This window comes from Acyrthosiphon pisum, chromosome A2, assembly GCF_005508785.2.
Source record: "Acyrthosiphon pisum isolate AL4f chromosome A2, pea_aphid_22Mar2018_4r6ur, whole genome shotgun sequence".
Classification (NCBI taxonomy): domain Eukaryota; kingdom Metazoa; phylum Arthropoda; class Insecta; order Hemiptera; family Aphididae; genus Acyrthosiphon; species Acyrthosiphon pisum.
Window position 1 is genome coordinate 90,245,307 of NC_042495.1, and position 18,494 is coordinate 90,263,800.

The 18,494-nt window shown below is 35.4% G+C and overlaps 3 protein-coding genes across 3 annotated transcripts in view; all 3 read right to left on the reverse strand.

Moving 5' to 3' along the window:
* The window catches only part of LOC103308427, a 2,953-nt gene extending 716 nt beyond the window's left edge, over positions 1-2,237 (reverse strand). The window contains exon 1 of the mRNA XM_029490013.1: positions 127-2,237. Within this exon, the coding sequence (XP_029345873.1) occupies positions 127-2,237 (2,111 nt within the window). The remainder of the gene's footprint in view (positions 1-126) is intronic.
* Positions 2,238-9,242: 7,005 nt separating this feature from the next.
* On the reverse strand, positions 9,243-11,371 carry LOC107882882 (prolyl 4-hydroxylase subunit alpha-3-like). Its single transcript, XM_029490767.1, has 6 exons — positions 11,161-11,371; positions 10,585-10,736; positions 10,323-10,478; positions 10,082-10,249; positions 9,636-9,781; positions 9,243-9,548 (listed from the first exon to the last, which is right to left on the reverse strand). Exons 1-6 carry the CDS (start codon positions 11,331-11,333, stop codon positions 9,258-9,260), a joined length of 1,086 nt encoding a protein of 361 aa, XP_029346627.1. The 5' UTR covers positions 11,334-11,371; the 3' UTR covers positions 9,243-9,257.
* Positions 11,372-13,565: 2,194 nt separating this feature from the next.
* LOC100572240 (prolyl 4-hydroxylase subunit alpha-2-like) overlaps positions 13,566-18,494 on the reverse strand; it is a 9,722-nt gene continuing 4,793 nt past the window's right edge. Inside the window, exons 6-9 of the mRNA XM_029490766.1 lie at positions 17,739-17,972; positions 17,052-17,096; positions 16,603-16,771; positions 13,566-16,036 (exon numbers count right to left, since the gene is read on the reverse strand). Coding sequence (XP_029346626.1) covers positions 15,975-16,036; positions 16,603-16,771; positions 17,052-17,096; positions 17,739-17,972 — 510 coding nt within the window. The 3' untranslated portion in view covers positions 13,566-15,974. The remainder of the gene's footprint in view (positions 16,037-16,602; positions 16,772-17,051; positions 17,097-17,738; positions 17,973-18,494) is intronic.

Here is an 18,494-nt window from a genome sequence, read left to right on the forward strand (position 1 = left end):
GCGTGCTCTAATTCTGAGTGTTGTAATGGGCCAATCGAAGTGTTTAAAAGCCTTGTTCTCTTTATGAAACGTTGGACGTAAGCAGTGACGCGTTGCATTCGAGTCAGTGACGAAAAGCGAAGGTACCATGCCGGGTGTTGAAGTGACGTCACACTGCATGTCACGGCATCTATTGGTTTATAGTCTGGTAATCGTGATGGAGGTATCAGTTCACACGTTTCACTGGGCCAGTCTGATTCAATTAGACGTAGGAAGGGAGGCCCTTGCCAGTAGAGGGGATGATTGACAGTTTCCGATGGAAGGAGTCCCCGAGATACGCAATCGGCAGGATTCAGTGCAGACGGTATGTATCTCCAACGACATGATGGCATCAGCGCGTTTATTTTGGCTAGACGATTTGTCACGAAGATCTTGAAGTGGGATTGCGTCGACGTCAACCAAGACAGAACTACCTGGGAGTCAGTCCAGGTATAAATTGCTGAAATAGAGATAGCACCTTCAAACGTGTCGCAAAGCCGCTGTATCGTCTGAGCTAACAGCAAGGCACCGCATAGCTCCAGGCGTGGTATCGTCAGAGATCGATCGAGGCTCCCCAGCTTAAGTGGTGCTACCTTGGATTTTGATGTGATAAAATATACCTTTATGTCTCCGTTGACATCAATCGTGCGAAGATACACCACTGCTGCGTATCCTCTCTCAGATGCATCACAGAACCCAAGTAACTGTGTCACAAGTCGAGTCGAAACCACTATGTGTCGAGGTAGCTTAATTTCACAAACAAGATGTAGCTCAGACGCGAATTTCCCCCAAGACGTCATCAACGACGGTGGTAGCGGATCGTCCCAATCCAAACCAGACTGCCAGATGGTTTGCATGAGTGACTTTGCCCAAAAAATGATTGGGGCTATCGCGCCCACCGGGTCGTACAATTTTGCTATTGTTGACAACACCACCCGCTTCGTCACGGTCAATGGTACTGGTGAAGTATGGTAGCTAAAAGTATCGGTTACGGGATCCCAATGAAGTCCCAATATTTTGACGGACATGTCGTCCTTGGGATCAAACGACGGTTGAACTGCGTGGTCGCCTTGTGGAATATGACGTAGGACCTCACGACTGTTTGACGACCATTTCTTCAACTCGAAACCCGCCTGCATCAGAAGCTGGACGAGGTCCGCTTGACGTTGCAGCAGCGCAGACACCGTATCATCACCGGACACAATGTCGTCAACATATGTTTGGGTGGACAATATCTTACGAGCTAATGGGAATTTGTGGCCGTCGTCGTGTTCCAATTGGTGGAGGACTCGAATAGCCTGGTATGGTGATGCGGATACTCCGTAAGTAACTGTTGTGAGTTCATAGTCTTGAAGCTCGTCTGAAGGGGAATTTCGCCATACAATATGCTGGTAAGTGCGATCATCAGAGTGTATTTGAATCTGACGGTACATTTTGCAGATGTCCGCTGTGAACATGTAACGTCTCAATCGACACCTGTGGAGTATTTGCGTGATATCACTTTGAAGTTTAGGACCAGTGTATAACAGGTCGTTGAGTGAACATTTTGACGTGGATGCTGCAGATGCGTCGAACACCACGCGAAGTTTAATGTTTGTACCGTTACGCTTTACCACTGCATGGTGTGGAATATAGTATTTACCTGGATGCTCAGAAATTACCATATGGCCCAAGGCTTCATACTCTTTCATAAAGTCGCGATACAGGGCATACAGGTCTGGATCTCGCTGTAATTTGTGCTCCAAATTATAAAAACGAGAGGTCGCCATTTTGTACGAGTCTCCGAGAACAGATGGATTACTTTTAAACGGTAAGGCTAGAGAAAATCGTCCTTGGTCATCCCTGCTCGACGTCTGGGTGAAATGCTCTTCACATTTTTGGTCATCTGTAAAAGGCTCAACAGGTGGTGATGGCTCTTCTATCGACCAAAACTGATGCATTAGGTGATCGATTGACGGTTGAGTAGACAGTAGTAGTGACACGCATGGCGATGAATCCGTGATAGTCGTGTGGCCGATTATGACCCATCCGAGGCTAGTTTCAAACGCTGAAGGGAATCCGCGAGCATGTAGTACTCGCACACAGTCACCTAAAATATTGACGTAGACATCTGCGCCGAGTAGAAATTCAATTGGTGCTGGATTATCAAACTCAGGGTCCGCCAGCTCAACATGGTTGTATGTGTTTAGAATGTCTGGACTTAACTTAGACGCGGGCATCGGACCAGTTATTTTTGATAGAATTAATGGGTCACACGATATTTTGGGTTGTCCGCGTGTCTTGGTCTGAACGTCAAGTGTGTAGATCCCTTTGTAGCTGGTACATGTGCTTGTGATAATCCCATGACTGAGGTATTACAAGATCGACGTCTTAGGCCCAGACGAGACGCGCACGCATGGGTTATGACAGAAATTTGAGACCCGGTATCGAGCAGCGCACGAACTGGAGTCCAATCACCGATATTGTTGCGGACATGGATTATGGCTGTTCCAAGAATAACATTTCCACTTGATTGGAATGTTCCAACAAATGGTTTTTCCAGCCCTGTTGAAGTTGACGTTCCCGAGGCTGTGTTAGCTGCAAGCGATGGTTCATGAGCTTCAGGAGTAGACATTAGTGCCGATGTCTTTTTGGGACGTTGACTGAGGTGAAGTAGTGAATGGTGTTTTCCAGAGCAATCACGACATGTGTGCATGGACGAGCATTCAGAGGTTTTATGCGTGGGACTGAGACAATTCATACATAGCCGCTTACTTTTGGCGAAGTCAAACCGTTTTTGAACACTGTACTGAGAAAACTTCGGACATTGATGTAGGAAGTGATTGTCTTGACAGAGTTTACATAATTTCGTTCCCGTAGTGGAAGAGGCGAATAGCAGTGACTTCGAGTGTCCACCTTTAAATGGTGACGGTTTTGTGGGATGAGCGCTAATATTCTGAAGTACCTGACATCTGATTTGAATAAATTCTAACAATATGTTGAGTGTTGGTGTCTCGACGTGATGGCATTCGGACTCAAACAATCGTCGGGTGCATGGATCTAATGCTCTAGATGCGATGTAAAATAGTAAAAAACCTTCCAGATCTTCGACTTCAAGTGCCTTAATCGCTGCGATGTTTTCTTGAAAGGTGGCCAAGAATGACTTCAAATTTGACAACGACTCTTTGGCTAATGGTGCAAAATGAAAAATTGCATCTAAGTGTGCTGTCATAAGTACTCGCTTATTGTCGTACATAGTGTGCAGATTGTCCCACACAATGTCATAATTGTATTCTGTTAACGACAGCGAACGCACTACACTACCGGCAGTGCCCGTCGTGGAAGCTAATAAATGATGGAACTTTTCGATTTTTGACACACCTTGGTTGTTATGAACTAACGATGCAAATGTGTCCCGATATGTACGCCATTTTAAAAGGTCACCGTCAAAAATGGGCAATTTAATTTTCGGTAATGTAAGATGCTTAACGTCGCTTGCCGGTGTTTCCATGGCTGGGGGGTGCGGATCTAATTTTAACCTCGTATCTAACGCTATAATATAATAGTACTGTTCCATGAACGTTGTTTTTAACGATAAGTGAGAATCAGTAAATTCGTCCTCGCGTGACATTAAAAGGAGATTGTCCAAAACACTGTTGTGCTCGACATTGAATTCTGTAACGAGTGTTTCTATATGTCGTTTACGCGCACAAAATATAGGAGCTACGTCGGGATTTGCTTCCACAGTAAGCGCAAGTTCATACAAAGTCTTCATTTGAGTCATAACATCGCCCCGTTTTAATATACAACGCTTTAAAAAACGTTCTATACGCTCGGTGTCCACTTCACCCGGCATTGTGGTGTACAGATATTATTTAAATATTCGAAGCAAATAACAAACCAACAAAATTACGTGCTTACGTGTTTATTATAATAACACGTACTTGTATTATTATAACGTTGATGTACCCGTCCGTAATAGTAATAATATTATCACACTCAATTAGTACCCAGGTCGTTGACCGTGAAAAAGGTTGATTATTAATAACACAATCTTACTTGATACGCATTACGTCAGACCACCAATATTAATGTTGCTATAATTGACAATAATATTATCAACACGGTAATTACGATAGTCCGCGGGATCGTACCTGACGTTTAATGGTAATTGTTATTATAATCTAATATAGGTAAAGGAAATAATATAACTATATGCTTTCTCTTTTTTCTTCTTTTTACGATCTATTCTCTAACTTTTTTTTTTATATGCGTATTCGAAGGACCAAATGTAACGGACCAAACCCTAAGCAAAGGCAGGGAGGTTGACCTCGTTATGTTTTAACTAAATATAAATATATAAGGTTCAAAAAATAATGATAAAGAACAGTTCTAAAATATACTGTTAAATAAGTATAATGATTGCAACGCAAAATACGTAACACACAATATTAATAAATAAATCAAGGTAATACATATAAATATTAAATAATAAGCGACGCTCGGCGCTATGATAGCCTACCGACAATATGACTTAATATGCCTAATAATTAATAATAATATGAACAATGGAAAATAATAAATAATAGATAACACGAATAACAAATTTACATATTCCCTACTCACATGACCCAGAGGAATTGTGCCGGTGATCCTAGACTAGTTGTGGATTTGTCGAAGGCCTCAACTTCACGAAATCCAAAATGTCCATCGACTGTTGGCATTCGGGGGGTTCTCCGGTGTGTGGATTGGTTGTACGTTGTACGGCGGGAATTACCACTATTCGTCAAGCCGTCGGCTATAGACTGTCACTGTGGTATGGTGTTTCACGTAAAGTAAAAAACACGGTTCCGGCGGAGATATATTATGATATTATTTTATAGTACTATATTGTACGAGTAGGTACCTACGTAACGACGTCGTCGTCGACGTACCATATGACACTGCTTGTGTCGTGGTGTTGAGCAACGCACAATCACAGTTTTACGGGTAGGTAGGTTACGTAATGCTGTTGAACTGGTCGTACTCTTTGTACCCAACAGGTGCAGCATACCAGCTTGCTTCCCTCGTGACTTTTTGTATAGGGCACACTCAGGACACATTCCTATGTGCACTCTGAGATATCTCCGCATCCGTGGAAAGTAGTACCGTTCTGTAATATTGGCATAAGTTCTATCGACTGCAAAGGGACCACTGAGGTCGTGGAACTTGATCGCCAAGCTCTTCCTCATGCATTTAGGCACCATCCAGAGTTGCCGTGGTCCCGTTGCAGTCTGTACTCGCCTATACAACACTCCGTTTATTACATTATAATTATTAATTAGTAACTTACTCGGTGTAGGTCCCTCTAGTGATTTGATTATACCCATAATTTCAGAATCACTATACTGCATACTCTTGACATACTGTTCTTCAGTGAGAGTTGTGAGTACTTCTAGACGGTTAGCTATAATCCCATCCAGTGTGTCCGTACTGTTCTCAGTGGGGGGCTCAGCTCAGTGCATCTACATGAGCCATTGCTGTACCAGCTCGGTGTCTGACTTCTACATCAAACTCCTGCATTAGGTCGAACCACCGGGTGATTTGTGAGTTAGACGTTTTCAGGCCATTCATATAGACTAACGCTTGGCAGTCTGTTACCACTGTGAAATGAATTCCAATTAGCCATTATCTTAGTCGATCCAATGACCACACTATGACCATGAGTTCTAGCTTGCTGGATTGGTATTTACTTTCAGCTTCATTAGTCTTCTTACTGAAACAGTGTACTAAGCGTAATTTACCGGAGTCATCTTCCTGTAACAGAATTCCTGCTAGTCACAGACTGGAAGCGTCCGTGTGTAATTCAGTTAGGCGAGTAGCATCAAATAGCACCAGAACAGGTTCGTTGAGCAAACTTGATTTGATTTGTTCAAATACTGTTTTTCCGCTTCACTCCATTGAAACGCTACTTCTTTTCTGGTCAGGTTGGTGACGGCTCTAGCCTTTTCAGCAAACTTTGGTACGAAGCGACGGAAGAAGTTTGCAAGTCCCTTGAACCGGCGTACGTCATGCTCGTTCTGTGGGGCAGGAAATTCTCTTATCGCTCGTAGTTTGGTGGGCCCTGGACGGAGGCCATCAGCTGATAATACGTACCCCAGAAATTCAATGCTTTTTGCCGCAAACTTGCACTTACTAAATCGTAATGTCAGTTTCGCATCTGTAAATGCCTTGTTCTTTAAAGATCCAATAGTGCGATCTATCACTTTTGCAAATTCGAATGGCGCGTTCTTTAGGCCAAACACTATCCGTGTAAACTGCCCTGTACCATCCGAAATAATAAATCTAGTTAACGGTCTTGCTGACTCCGCCAGCGGGATCTGCAGATATCCATGTGCCAAATCCAACACCGTAAACATTTGGCTTCCCGACACTACTTCTAGTAAGTCATCGATATTGGGTAGTGGATATACTTGCTTCACGGTCTGATATTTAATTTACGGTAGTCTACTACTAGCCGGGATTCACCGTTTTTCTTGCGGACTAATAGTACAGCTAGGTGCGGCATGGGGAGACGTTGTATCTTCAACAATGCCATGCTCCATGTTTGTATATGCCGTCGGATCTCTTCTCGCTCGTCCCGAGACACACGGTACGGTTTGGCGGCATACGGTTCACTACCAGGTTTCAGGGTGATATCCATCATCCCTATGTTAATACTACCAAGTTCACCCATTTAAGTCGCGAAGCAAGTTCTATATTTATTTAGTATGTCCAACAGCTCGACTTGTTGTTCTGAATTCAGACTTTCTGGTTTTTCAATGTCACCATACGCGAGTGGTTGGTTTAGTTGTTCTGGTTCAACTTGGGGTGCCTGTACAATCTAAACTCGCCGAGCAATCACTTCGTTGGCTCGTATTTCCAATTCCTGTTCGGGTTTGATTTCGTACTGGCACTTGAATTTCCCTGTCACCCACCATTGCAGTAACTAACGTTATCTTTTGTGCTTCAAGTCGTTTGGATTTCACGTGACAGTAGTCGATCTGTTGTACTATCACTGCTGGTTTCACTGGTGGTGATAAATGGAAAAGCGATAGTATTATAATATGTTAGTGTATTTTCGTATTTGACGTAAGAGATTTCGGGTGCTTCGCACCACGGCCGACCGATGAGTAGATCGAATGGGTGGCTGGCATCTGGAACAATATAGACATCGACATTGTCAAGCGTGGCTTCATCTACCTGAAGGTTGAGTACAGCCTTCCCAATGGCTATTGTCTCAGCGTTGGCGCCGAAACCCATAATTGTCGAATCGTTGTTTGTCCAAGACATACCAAGACGGCGACCAACACTTTCCTTCATGATGCATACCGATGAGCCAGAATCGATGAGCCCGGTCAATTCATGAATACCATTGATTATAACACGTTTTTCATGTAGTATTTTCTCACTATCTGTTATCAGGCCGTACTCAGGTCTCGGATACGTACAGTATGGGCTTTCGCTTGTACTCGTTGATACCACGGTGCACGCCCTATGGTGATTTCCCACCGGACCAGTGACAGCTCTCACACTTGGGCTTCACCTGACGTGGTTCTGGGCAATCACGTTGACTGTGGCCATTTTTTTTACAATTCCAGCACTTGAAAGTGCTTGACGTTCTAATATTTTTAGCTATTGGTGTGAACTTGCTTCTCTGGTTTGACGTTGTGTTGTCGTTGACTGGGTTTCCCACTGTCTTGGGCCCCCCCTTGTCAAATTCCTTCGTTGGTTTAGAACGCCAGCCCGGCTTGTCGACCACGTGAACGTCAGCTCGTCCCTTCTGTATTCTTTCGAACACCACAATATCGGCCAATAATTTCATCCACGTCCGCATGCTTGGCGACCAGCAATGAGCGTGCCAAATCATGTGAACTCAGCCCAATGAGCACTTGTTCTTTGATGTCCTCAAAGTTGAGGTTCACTGCTTTACAATGTCTCACCTTGTTGTGAAAATACGCAGTAGTTGCTTCTCCTTTATTTTGAATGCGGGATTGCATTTGCGCAAAGCGTTGTGAGAGGCTGGTTTCAGTACGGAACGTCTTTTTGAATAATGTTTCAAAATCCCGCCAGGTGGTGATCTCATGACTCAGTAGCTGGACCGACCATATGCCGACGGGCCATTTGCAGTGTTAAATCTTTGGGCCATTTTTGCAGCGTTGCTGTGGCATTCAAGTTGTCTAACCATGCCGTGGCTTCTCCTCCGATTTCGCATTCACCGTTAAAATCACCGATGGCCTGGGATAGGTCTGGCATGATTAATTGATAGGCATTGTTAATGGTTGATCCTTGTATTGTGTTATTCATTAATAACTCCAACAGCGACTGTAATGTTTCATTGTTGATGACATTTCCGTCGGTACTCATATTGATAAGACAGAAGAAAACAACAACAAACGAAAAAAAAATTGAAAACGTTTGTCTTTCGAGACCCATGATAACAATTAATAACAACAACAATTTTTGATATCACGAGATTCACGGTTTAGGGATAGTCGGAGTCGGTAACTACCGTAACCCACTTGAAACACGGTAATGTGGTGTGCGACACAACTCCGATACGACTACAGGTACATAACCTCAATTCACTCTTTCGGCAACCGCGTTTTTCGCTTCTGCACGTTTTTAATGTCACTCGAAATTTAGCGATCGTTTTCGTGTAAACCCTACTCGCACGATACTTAACACGACCGAGACGACACAAACTAACGCACAAACTCAAAATATATTTTTTTTTTGTGACGTTTTGGTTATGCATCCCACTTCTGAACTGTTAAGACACTAATTAAGCGGGTAAAGGCGATGACACAACACAACAACGTTCGGTTTGTAACTGACTTTTATTATGGAAGTCACAATGGTAGGGACCGTCTCGGGTCTATCAGTGTGTCCAACCTTCACTATTAATTTCCTTTAGTGACAATTTCTTAATTAAACTTAATTTATAACACTTGGCATAAATATTTGTGGGAAAATACCCCTCATATTTGCGGACACCCCTAAAAAGCGTTTTTTTATTCATTTTTGAGATAGAGATTGAGATGAGGAAGCAAAAAACTAAAATCAGAGGAACAGTATAAAATGTACAACTATTATTTGACTAAAGGTATTAATTTATCCACATATACACATACTAAATAAAAAAAACTACAGTTACATACTTGGTACTTATATAAATAATATTATACTGTTGATTATATTATATTTATGTATGACTTCACATGTTTATACCATTTTATATCTCATGTAAATTCTAAATTAGATAATAATAACGATGGATTCAAACCAATTAAAATACGTACGTTAGCTAAGCTGATCATTTTAATTTTCAAGATCTCGTCATCATATAATACATCATGATATATTTTAATGAGTGGCTCGCTATTAATGTCTTCTTCTTTAAAGGGCATCAATATTCGGTATAATAAATTATTCGTTTGGTATCTACATTTTGAGTATTTTGTTAATGTTCGTGATGCCCCATGTTTACATAAATGCCTAAATTTATTTATATTTTCATCTCCATTCAAATTCTTTAGATAAATATATTTAATATAAGTTTTTATTTGTATATTTTATCCTTTAATTATTGTAATTTTAAAAATAATTATTATTCTTACATAATATACTTCCATTATATCCATTGCTCTCTCTTTTTCCAGCTCAAATAATTCGTTTTTTATAAGGCGATAATACGAAACAAATTTTCCAGTATATTCTTGGTAATTTGATCCACTTAGGTTTATTAAATTCATTAAGTCAAATCCTAAAAATATTTATTATTTATAAGAATGGTTATAATTTATAAATAAGATTCATATAGAATATATAAAATATAAAATTTAAAGTGAGTTACGACACTCTTCGTTGGGGGTGTCGGTATATAAATTTAATTTAGGTTTTAGAGCAGAGAGAGTACGTTAAGACGCTGTTTTATAAATTTACCAAAATCGTCATAAAAACGTATACAACTTTGCAAAAATGTTACTTAAAAAAATTGAGAATTTATTTTTAATTTTGAAATGATAGCATTTTCATATTACATTTTTATTCGTACAGATTTCACCTGTATATACTGATGATGATACTATGTAGTAATTTAAAATGTCGGGATCTACACATTCTGGTCGACCGTGACTTTCCCATTTTTGATACGCTTCAAAAGCCCAATCTAGGACGCCATACGGATCGTTTCCCTCTAAACAGTACTTCGCCATGACGTAACATTCACATGCTAAATAATAAATGTTGACTAATTATTGAAAATATTGAACATGGTCGGTTGAAAAGCGAAATACAACTATTACCATCCATTCGATCGCCTATAACTTTTTCATTAATTCTACCTGCCGACATGTCTGATGCAGGAATCGCATAAAATAATTGTAGTCTCCTCAATGCTCGGTGTGCCCACAATATATGATCACCACTAAGATCTTTGTGGTCGTCGATATCTTTTAACGCTATATTATTTGGTTCAATCGAGAAATTGTATATGTTATACTCATTAGTTATTATAATTGTTTTATGATATAGAGCCAATAAATTCAAATATGCACATTTGTTTACCTTCTATAGATTGTTTATTTTTTATTAAATCATCTCTTTTAAAAAAATGTTGGTGCATTTGTGTCATAAATTTAAAAACATCCAAGTGATTGTGTAAGAAGTCTTTGTTGGTTTTTATGTGATCACGCCATTCATATACTGCAGCTACATAACTTGATAATGAAATTAAAATTAAATTAAATATTAAAAAACACATAAATACATAATAGTATATAATATATTATAGATATTAGATGGTTAGCAAAATTATTAATTAGAAACATAAATTATGCAATATATAATTTATATAATAATAATATTATAGAACACAGTATTCTTTATTTTATAATAAATAATCAGTAGGTAGTTATTTATTATTTACCTGACATAACTATAAAAAAAAGTAATAATTCCTGCATAATTAGGTATTTAGATATGTAACTTAAAATTTTAAAATTATACCGAATTCAAGTATTTAAATATAATTTATCCTAATTTATTTCTAATACAGTTTTTCTTTACTACATATTCTTAGTATATACCTATCTAGCTGTGCGAGACTATTGGAAAATCTCAATAATATTATAATATAATTACTTTTTTAATTCTTCCAAACGTTTTGTCTCCAAATCCAAGTAATTATCCAAGACATTAAAATGATCGTTTTGCAGATCATATAATTTCGTTAACATTATTTGTGATGTATGCCATCTCTTTCCGGATTCTACAAATATTAATAACGAAGAGACAACGGCTAAATATTTAAACATATTTATTCCATGCCTATATTCAAAATACTTATAAATAGCTATCGTAATAGTTTTGAACTATAAAATATTGAATTCATAGTATTTTGACAATAAAGTGAACAAATTACAAACCGTTCAAACATAGGTTATACATTTTACATGACACATAAAAAAAATCTTTTTTTTTTTTAAATTTCCATTATTTTAAAAATATTTATTCATGTGCTGCAATACAAACATGTGCCTATAGTACCTATACCCATGACCACATAAACAGGCATGATCGCTAGATTACTGCACGCATATTTTATACATATATTATACTTCCCCAGACTTGGAAGAAACACTAATATTATAGAAAAAAAATGTTCTTCACATTATAATTACATAGGAATTATACTGTTTTTGCCAAGTCTGAGGAAAATGCGTAGTGATAGGGAAAATTGGTTTTTTAGTGATCATGGCTGTTTATTTAGTCATGTACCTCCCTTTCTATTCTATTGATAACTGGAAATGTCCGTAAACAGCTCAAAAAGAGTCAAAATATTTTCAAAATTTTATGGTGTATAGAAAATGAAAATATAAATATTCATGTATATACATCCTACAGTTATCTATTTTTAAATACAATAAAATAAGAAAATTGCTACATGAGAAATCAAGTGAATATCCAATATTGTAAAAATATGAACTTTAAACGCTCATAAAAATTTAATTTGATTTGCTTGTAGACATTATTTTTTGTTGATAAATGTAGACTAACTTTTGAGGAATATTGTATTACATTTTCAAATCTTTGATTTAAAAAGAGAAATTTTTATGAATTCTTAACTCAAAATAATTTGCAAATGTTCGTGATTTTTCAGTAATTTGTCAAGATCTAAACTTTAAATTCTTTTAAATAAAAACTGTGACTTTGTATTTTTAATATTTTTGAAATTCCATTTTAACAGTATATTTTCAAGCTTTTTTACCCATTAAATAGAGTTTTACTGATACTCATAGAAAAATAACTAATAAAATTGGAAACTAAAATTGTTTATAAACAGTTCAAAACAAATTAAAATATTTTGAAAATTTCATGTATATACGTTCATTTGTTTTAGAGTTACACCAAAAACCAAAATCGATTTTGTTGAAAACCGATTTTACGTAATAATTCCCGTCTTTCCTTAATATATATGTTGTTTTTGCCGGTACTTTTGAAAACTATTAAGAATTTTAAACTTTGACCTCCCGAATTCACCAACTAGATTCACTTTCCCCTCGCACATGATACTGTTGAAGAAAATCGAAGCAATTTTACTGCCCCAAACAAAAACAAAACAAAAATTAAAAAATTAAAAAAACACATCATTTTAAAATCAATACATTCATCGCTCCACTCAGAATCTAAAATATAAAAATTGTATCATCCAATTTAATACTATATAATTTGATGTATATTTATTTCATATTAAATTATTGATCACTACTTCATAATATATTATGTATTAGGCTACTAGACCGAATACAGTCGGGGAGAGGGGGGGGGGAATGTCCATTTACCATACAGTATATCCATCAGTCATAAAATATCATTACTACTTTGATCACGAACCTAGAGTCACGGCCAAACGAATGTGCGGTTGGTGGCTCCGCCTACTTTTTCTGGCGACTAATAAGAACGCATAATTTTACGTAACGTTCACACATGAATAGCGTACGATTTTCAAATTTGTTTTGAATAAAACGATTTTTTCTAGCATATTAATACGTGAACGTAGGCTTCCTTTGTGCTAAAGGTTCCATTGTATTTTATCTTTATTCTACTTTGTTTTCAAATATTCCACCAACAGCTGTTACTCACTAGTGTGATATCGCCTAGCGGTGGGTGGAGCCACCAACCGCACATTCGTTTGGCCGCGACTATATACACAATATATAATAATAATAATATAATAATAATATTATATGCAATGCACCAACTAGTTATTTTGTATTGGTACCTAACACCTATAGGTATTCTATCTAACAAACACAAACTACTCGTATAAAACGTTTTACGATTTTAAAACCATGTATGTAAATAAATCTATGAACTATTTGGTTAGGTGTTTATTCACAGTGAATTGTAATTTATCTGGGTTAGGTAGGTACTAAATTATCCATATAAATGTATATTGTATTGATAACTAGTGTAGCCTATTTGGATTTTTAAAAATAGGTATATGATATTTTACTATTATAATATAATATAAGGTAGTTGTAGGTAGGTACAGACTTATTATTATAACGAAACAATAAATATCCTGAACATACGAGAGTAATAATAATGATTGTTTATTCAGTTAGGTATGTAGGTATTTTGTATTTTGTATAAATAATACAGTGGCTTTGAAAATACAATTACTGTACGTACATAAAATTGTGGTGGGAGAAGAGATAATTATCAAACCAATATCCATTAGAATCGTGTAGTAAGAGTAGGTACTAAAATACCATATAGGCACCAGTAAACTCCACATTTTTTTTAGTAGGGGGAGACAAGGGTATTTTGATAAAATCTGAAAAATTACTAAATTATGATACTTATATAAAAATACATCATGTACCTGATCAGTTTTTGGGATGCCAAACATTTCATAGCCCCCCCCCCCTTCTATCAACATAATTTGTGCCTTTGGCTTACTTTGAAAAAATCCAATATTGTATCTAAACACTATTATAATATACCTACATACTTTATCATTCAAATAAACATTTATCTCATGTATTTACAGTGGCGTAGGAAGACTCATGAACGCCTCTGGCAAACTTGGAAATGCGCCTTTTTAAAGATAAAAAAATTGACGAAATGATATTTTTTTAACATTTATATTTTTATGTATATAATTATTACAACATTATACAATCATCAACTGAGTTATTTCTGATTATTTTCAAGATTATTTTTACTGCAAAACATAATATCTATGATTATTTTTAAAATGTTGCGCCATTTTTCTTTTTCATTTTTGAACATTTTTATACCTCACAGTCAATAGTTTTAGCATCAAGTACCCTTTTTTCTAATTTTTTCCATTTTATACAGTTTTGTTTATGAAGTAAGTTAATTTGATGATCAGGCAAACGAGGGTTTTAAAGTTTCCAATCGCCAAGACCAGAAATAAAAGCACAATTTGCGGTACAAAAAAAATGCATGGAAAACAAAAAAGTTTATTTTTTGAAATACTATATAATATTAACTATTGCCTTCGAACCTGTTCACCATTAGTAAGTTTTCTGAAAAACCATTTATTACTAAGATACGATTATTCTCATCATGTGTATAGTAGTTTTGATTAAAAGTGATTGGAGGAACATGTTCAATTAAAATAGCCCTTTTATATTAACTTTGGTGTTATTTTGGAAAATTTCGCAGGATCATGACTACAGTTAATGGAACACAATTCATCATTACGTAATTTGTGCAGATAAACAAAATCATTTCGAAATGTGTTATGAAGAAATTTCATTTTGAAGGTAGAATAAAAATAAGTTTTATTTTTAAAGCACAATTTTGCGCTCCTTCACGATTTGCGCCCCTGGCGTAGGCACAGTTCGCCATACCCTTGCTACGCCACTGTGTATTTAACATAAATTATTATGCGTAATCTACTTCTGATTTAGACTAAGTATCACTCCCACATCGATCACGTCACATGTAAATCCATAAGAACACTAGGTCTTATTAAACGCTTCTCTTCGAATTTTAAACTAACCTGCTCTCTCAAAAGTTTATATTGTGTGCTTGTAAGACCGATAATTGAATATGGCTTCATTCTTTGGGAACCGTATACCTCCTCTGGCTCTTCCCTACTTGGGTGAGTTCAGCCTAATTTCCTTAATTTTGCCTCCTTTTGTCTTAAGATTGATTATCAACCTCACGAATATTCCCCTGTCTTGCTCCACTTACAGCTCAGTAGGTAGTATTTCTGGCAGATGAGTCTTAGCCAACATAAACTTTCTCAATAAACTGGTTAACAGTTCCATATATGCACCCGATCTTTTTGCAGAGGAGAACTTTAGAGTTCCAAGCAGATCATCCAAATAAAATAGGTACATACACTGCACGTTACATTCAAAATCCAATAGAAATTGTTATTCTAATTTAGGAAATCAGAATTAACTCAGTCATTCTTTATGTGATCCACATACTAGTTTAAAAAAGTAGATTAACTTTTTTTAAACTGAATTAAGTTAATATTTCATTCACTATTAACTTTTAACTTATTGATCTCGCTTCATTAACTTGCCCACCTTAGCTTATAACAATAAATTAACAACCTTTGATGTGCACAAAGTTCAATTCGTATAAAAAATAATATAATAAAAATGATGTAGGTATCTATTTGTAGGTACTAAATAATATATATTATGTAACAAGCCACAAGTGTAAAGGTAACTCTAATATGTTTATTAGGTGTAATTGGATAAACCATTGATAAACTATTTGAACACGATGTACGCTTTATTTAACTGGTGGAAAATGTAATTGTAACTATATTTAATTAATATGTGAGCAGAGTAATAGTGGAAGATTACAAAAATAGAGTAAAAATAGATAATTTATGAGACATTTATTACTATATATATAAAAAATTGTCATTTCATCGTATAATATAATATTTGTTCACGTTTTCATTTATTTTTCCAATTATAAGGCAAATGTTGTCCTTCTTCGTACAGCCATCTAGTCATAACTAAAAATTATAAATAGTTTATTAGGCATTTCTTGTAATGGCTTCGTATCCACACTGTTCTTATCTTAGTATTCATACATATACAAATATATTACATTATTAATTATTACACACCTAATTTATAAAAAAACCACTAAACAGAACAATATACAACAATATACATGTTACATGTGTTGTCTCCGTCTTTTATTGATATTTTTATTAAGAATTAAGTTATGCTAATGGGCTATGGTCATTTTTAAACTGTACATTCGCCAATAGGTAACTATTACACTACTATTATACGTTAAATCAAATGTAACATTTAAAATGACATTGGTATAAAAACTGCAATGAGTTTAATATACGAATTTTCCTAGTAGGTATCATTAGTTTTTAGGATCATTATATTTTAAACTAATTCGTATGGAAACTTAGAAAACCATAAAATTTAGTAGTCTCGAGATTGTACGAATCATACAAACTTAAATCACATACAGCTGTAATGTAGATTTTAGATTTAATTGTAGTTCTATCAATGTCTGATGCCTGTATAAATTATAAAAGCAGTAGTGCAGTATACTTACTCCATTTATTTCCTTTCAATAAAGGACATGCTCCATGAAGAGATTCATAGCATAATTGTCCATCAGACATATGCAAATTATTCCAAACCAACGCAGATCCTTTTTCAGCCGGAGCAATAATATTTAGCATAGGAAATGACGTATAACCATCGTTTTGAACATCAGTCAACTAATAAAATAAAAACAAATTATTATAAAATAAGGTATAAATACCTAAACCTTATTCACAATAAGAAACGCAAACGACGACCGACTTGTGCGAAGGTGTGTGCAATACTACAGATTTTATGAAAATAATTTTATTTAAACAATTGTATTTTATTTTCATATAATTTGTGTGGGGTGATAGACAGGTGTTATCAGACTGCCGACGACGAAGAATGGTCGTCGCCGTCTGCGTTTCTTATTGTGAATAGAGTATACTTGAGCAAAAAATAAAATTGGCTAACATAAAATAATACGGTTACTAATCTGTTACCAAACTTCACATGTTCCTGAAAAAAAATGTCTGATTAAACAAATCAAATAATATAAAATATACCGTCAAACCGGGTGACTTGGAACTATGAGGTGACTTGGAACAATTGTGTTATTATTTTATAACAGTGTTTAATTTTATGCTAGATAAAGGAAATAAAATTCTGTCTCCACAACAATATTTTTCGGAACATTTTGTAAACGTTTTATTATCATCGAAAATGTGTTATCTCTTATAAATAAGCCATATGATACAATCATAATTTAATAAAAAAAATCCAAATTTTCAACTCGTAAATTAAGAGCTTTGAAAGTGTTATTTCAGCTTCAAAAATCAAATTATTGTTATTTTTACCTTAATTTACTTAAGAACTTTATTTTTTTTTACTCAATCTATTCCTTGAAAGTGTGCGACACTGCATGATTTTTTACAGAATTTAATTATCAATAATGAATGTGTTACAATAGTTAAAAGGTCAAAATTGTTCCAAGTCACCCAGATTTGATGGTAACGATTTTAATGGTTCAACGTTTTATAGGTTATAAATTAATAATTATGTATTTCATACCTATTCCATAACTTGCAATCGATATTTTAAAAATAGTATTAATTATAGCCGATAGGTATATGTATATTGGTAAATAATTGTGTTACGTACATTTCCTTTTTTATACGGATCATGATGCGGAAAATAATGTCCACCTAAACCATAATTAACTATTTGATATCGCTCAGCTGTCTTTGTAGAAAATCCGGTAAAAGATTCAATACGAGTATTTAGTGCATCAAAATATTCAATAGCATCTACTTTATTCATCCAGTAGACTTGACCTGAACGACTACGTTCTCGTAATATGAAATCGTTGCCTGTTTTTAATTTTGCATCACTCATCTAGTATATAGGAAATAATATGATTATAGGTTACACTTTTTTAATACCTACAATCTACATGTAATGATTTAGACATATATTATAATAAATAATTATATATACATTATTGATGTTACGAACTGGTTAGGGTTTTCGAACCAAACTTTCCTATGTCAAATCTAAGATATAAATAAAAAATTTAATTAACTATCGTAATAATTGTATCATTTAAAATTAGTACAAGTTTCTCAATTTTAGTGCAGATACACTTTACTTAGATTACTTAATAATAATAATTAATTCATATAAAAGTATAAAACATAACAAAATATCGTATAGACTTCGTTCTAGTATTACGGGATCGTTGTCTGCAGATTTTTTGAATTGTGCATAATTCATCTAGTATATTGGTGATATGATTATAGGTTAAACTCTTTTAATACGAAGGTGATATAGGTGTATTATAATAAATAATAATATCTCTATATGAGAGATGTTACGAACGGTTAGTGTTTTCGAACCAAACATTTCTATGTCAAATGT

Coding starts and splice junctions, on each gene's coding strand:
- LOC107882882 (XM_029490767.1), bottom strand. CDS start 11,333: ATGTTTAAATATTTAGCCGTTGTCTCTTCGTTATTAATATTTGTAGAA. Junction 10,737..11,160: donor CGTTTGGAAGAATTAAAAAA/GTAATTATATTA, acceptor TTCATTATCAAG/TTATGTAGCTGCAGTATATG. Junction 10,479..10,584: donor AAATAAACAATCTATAGAAG/GTAAACAAATGT, acceptor CAAATAATATAG/CGTTAAAAGATATCGACGAC.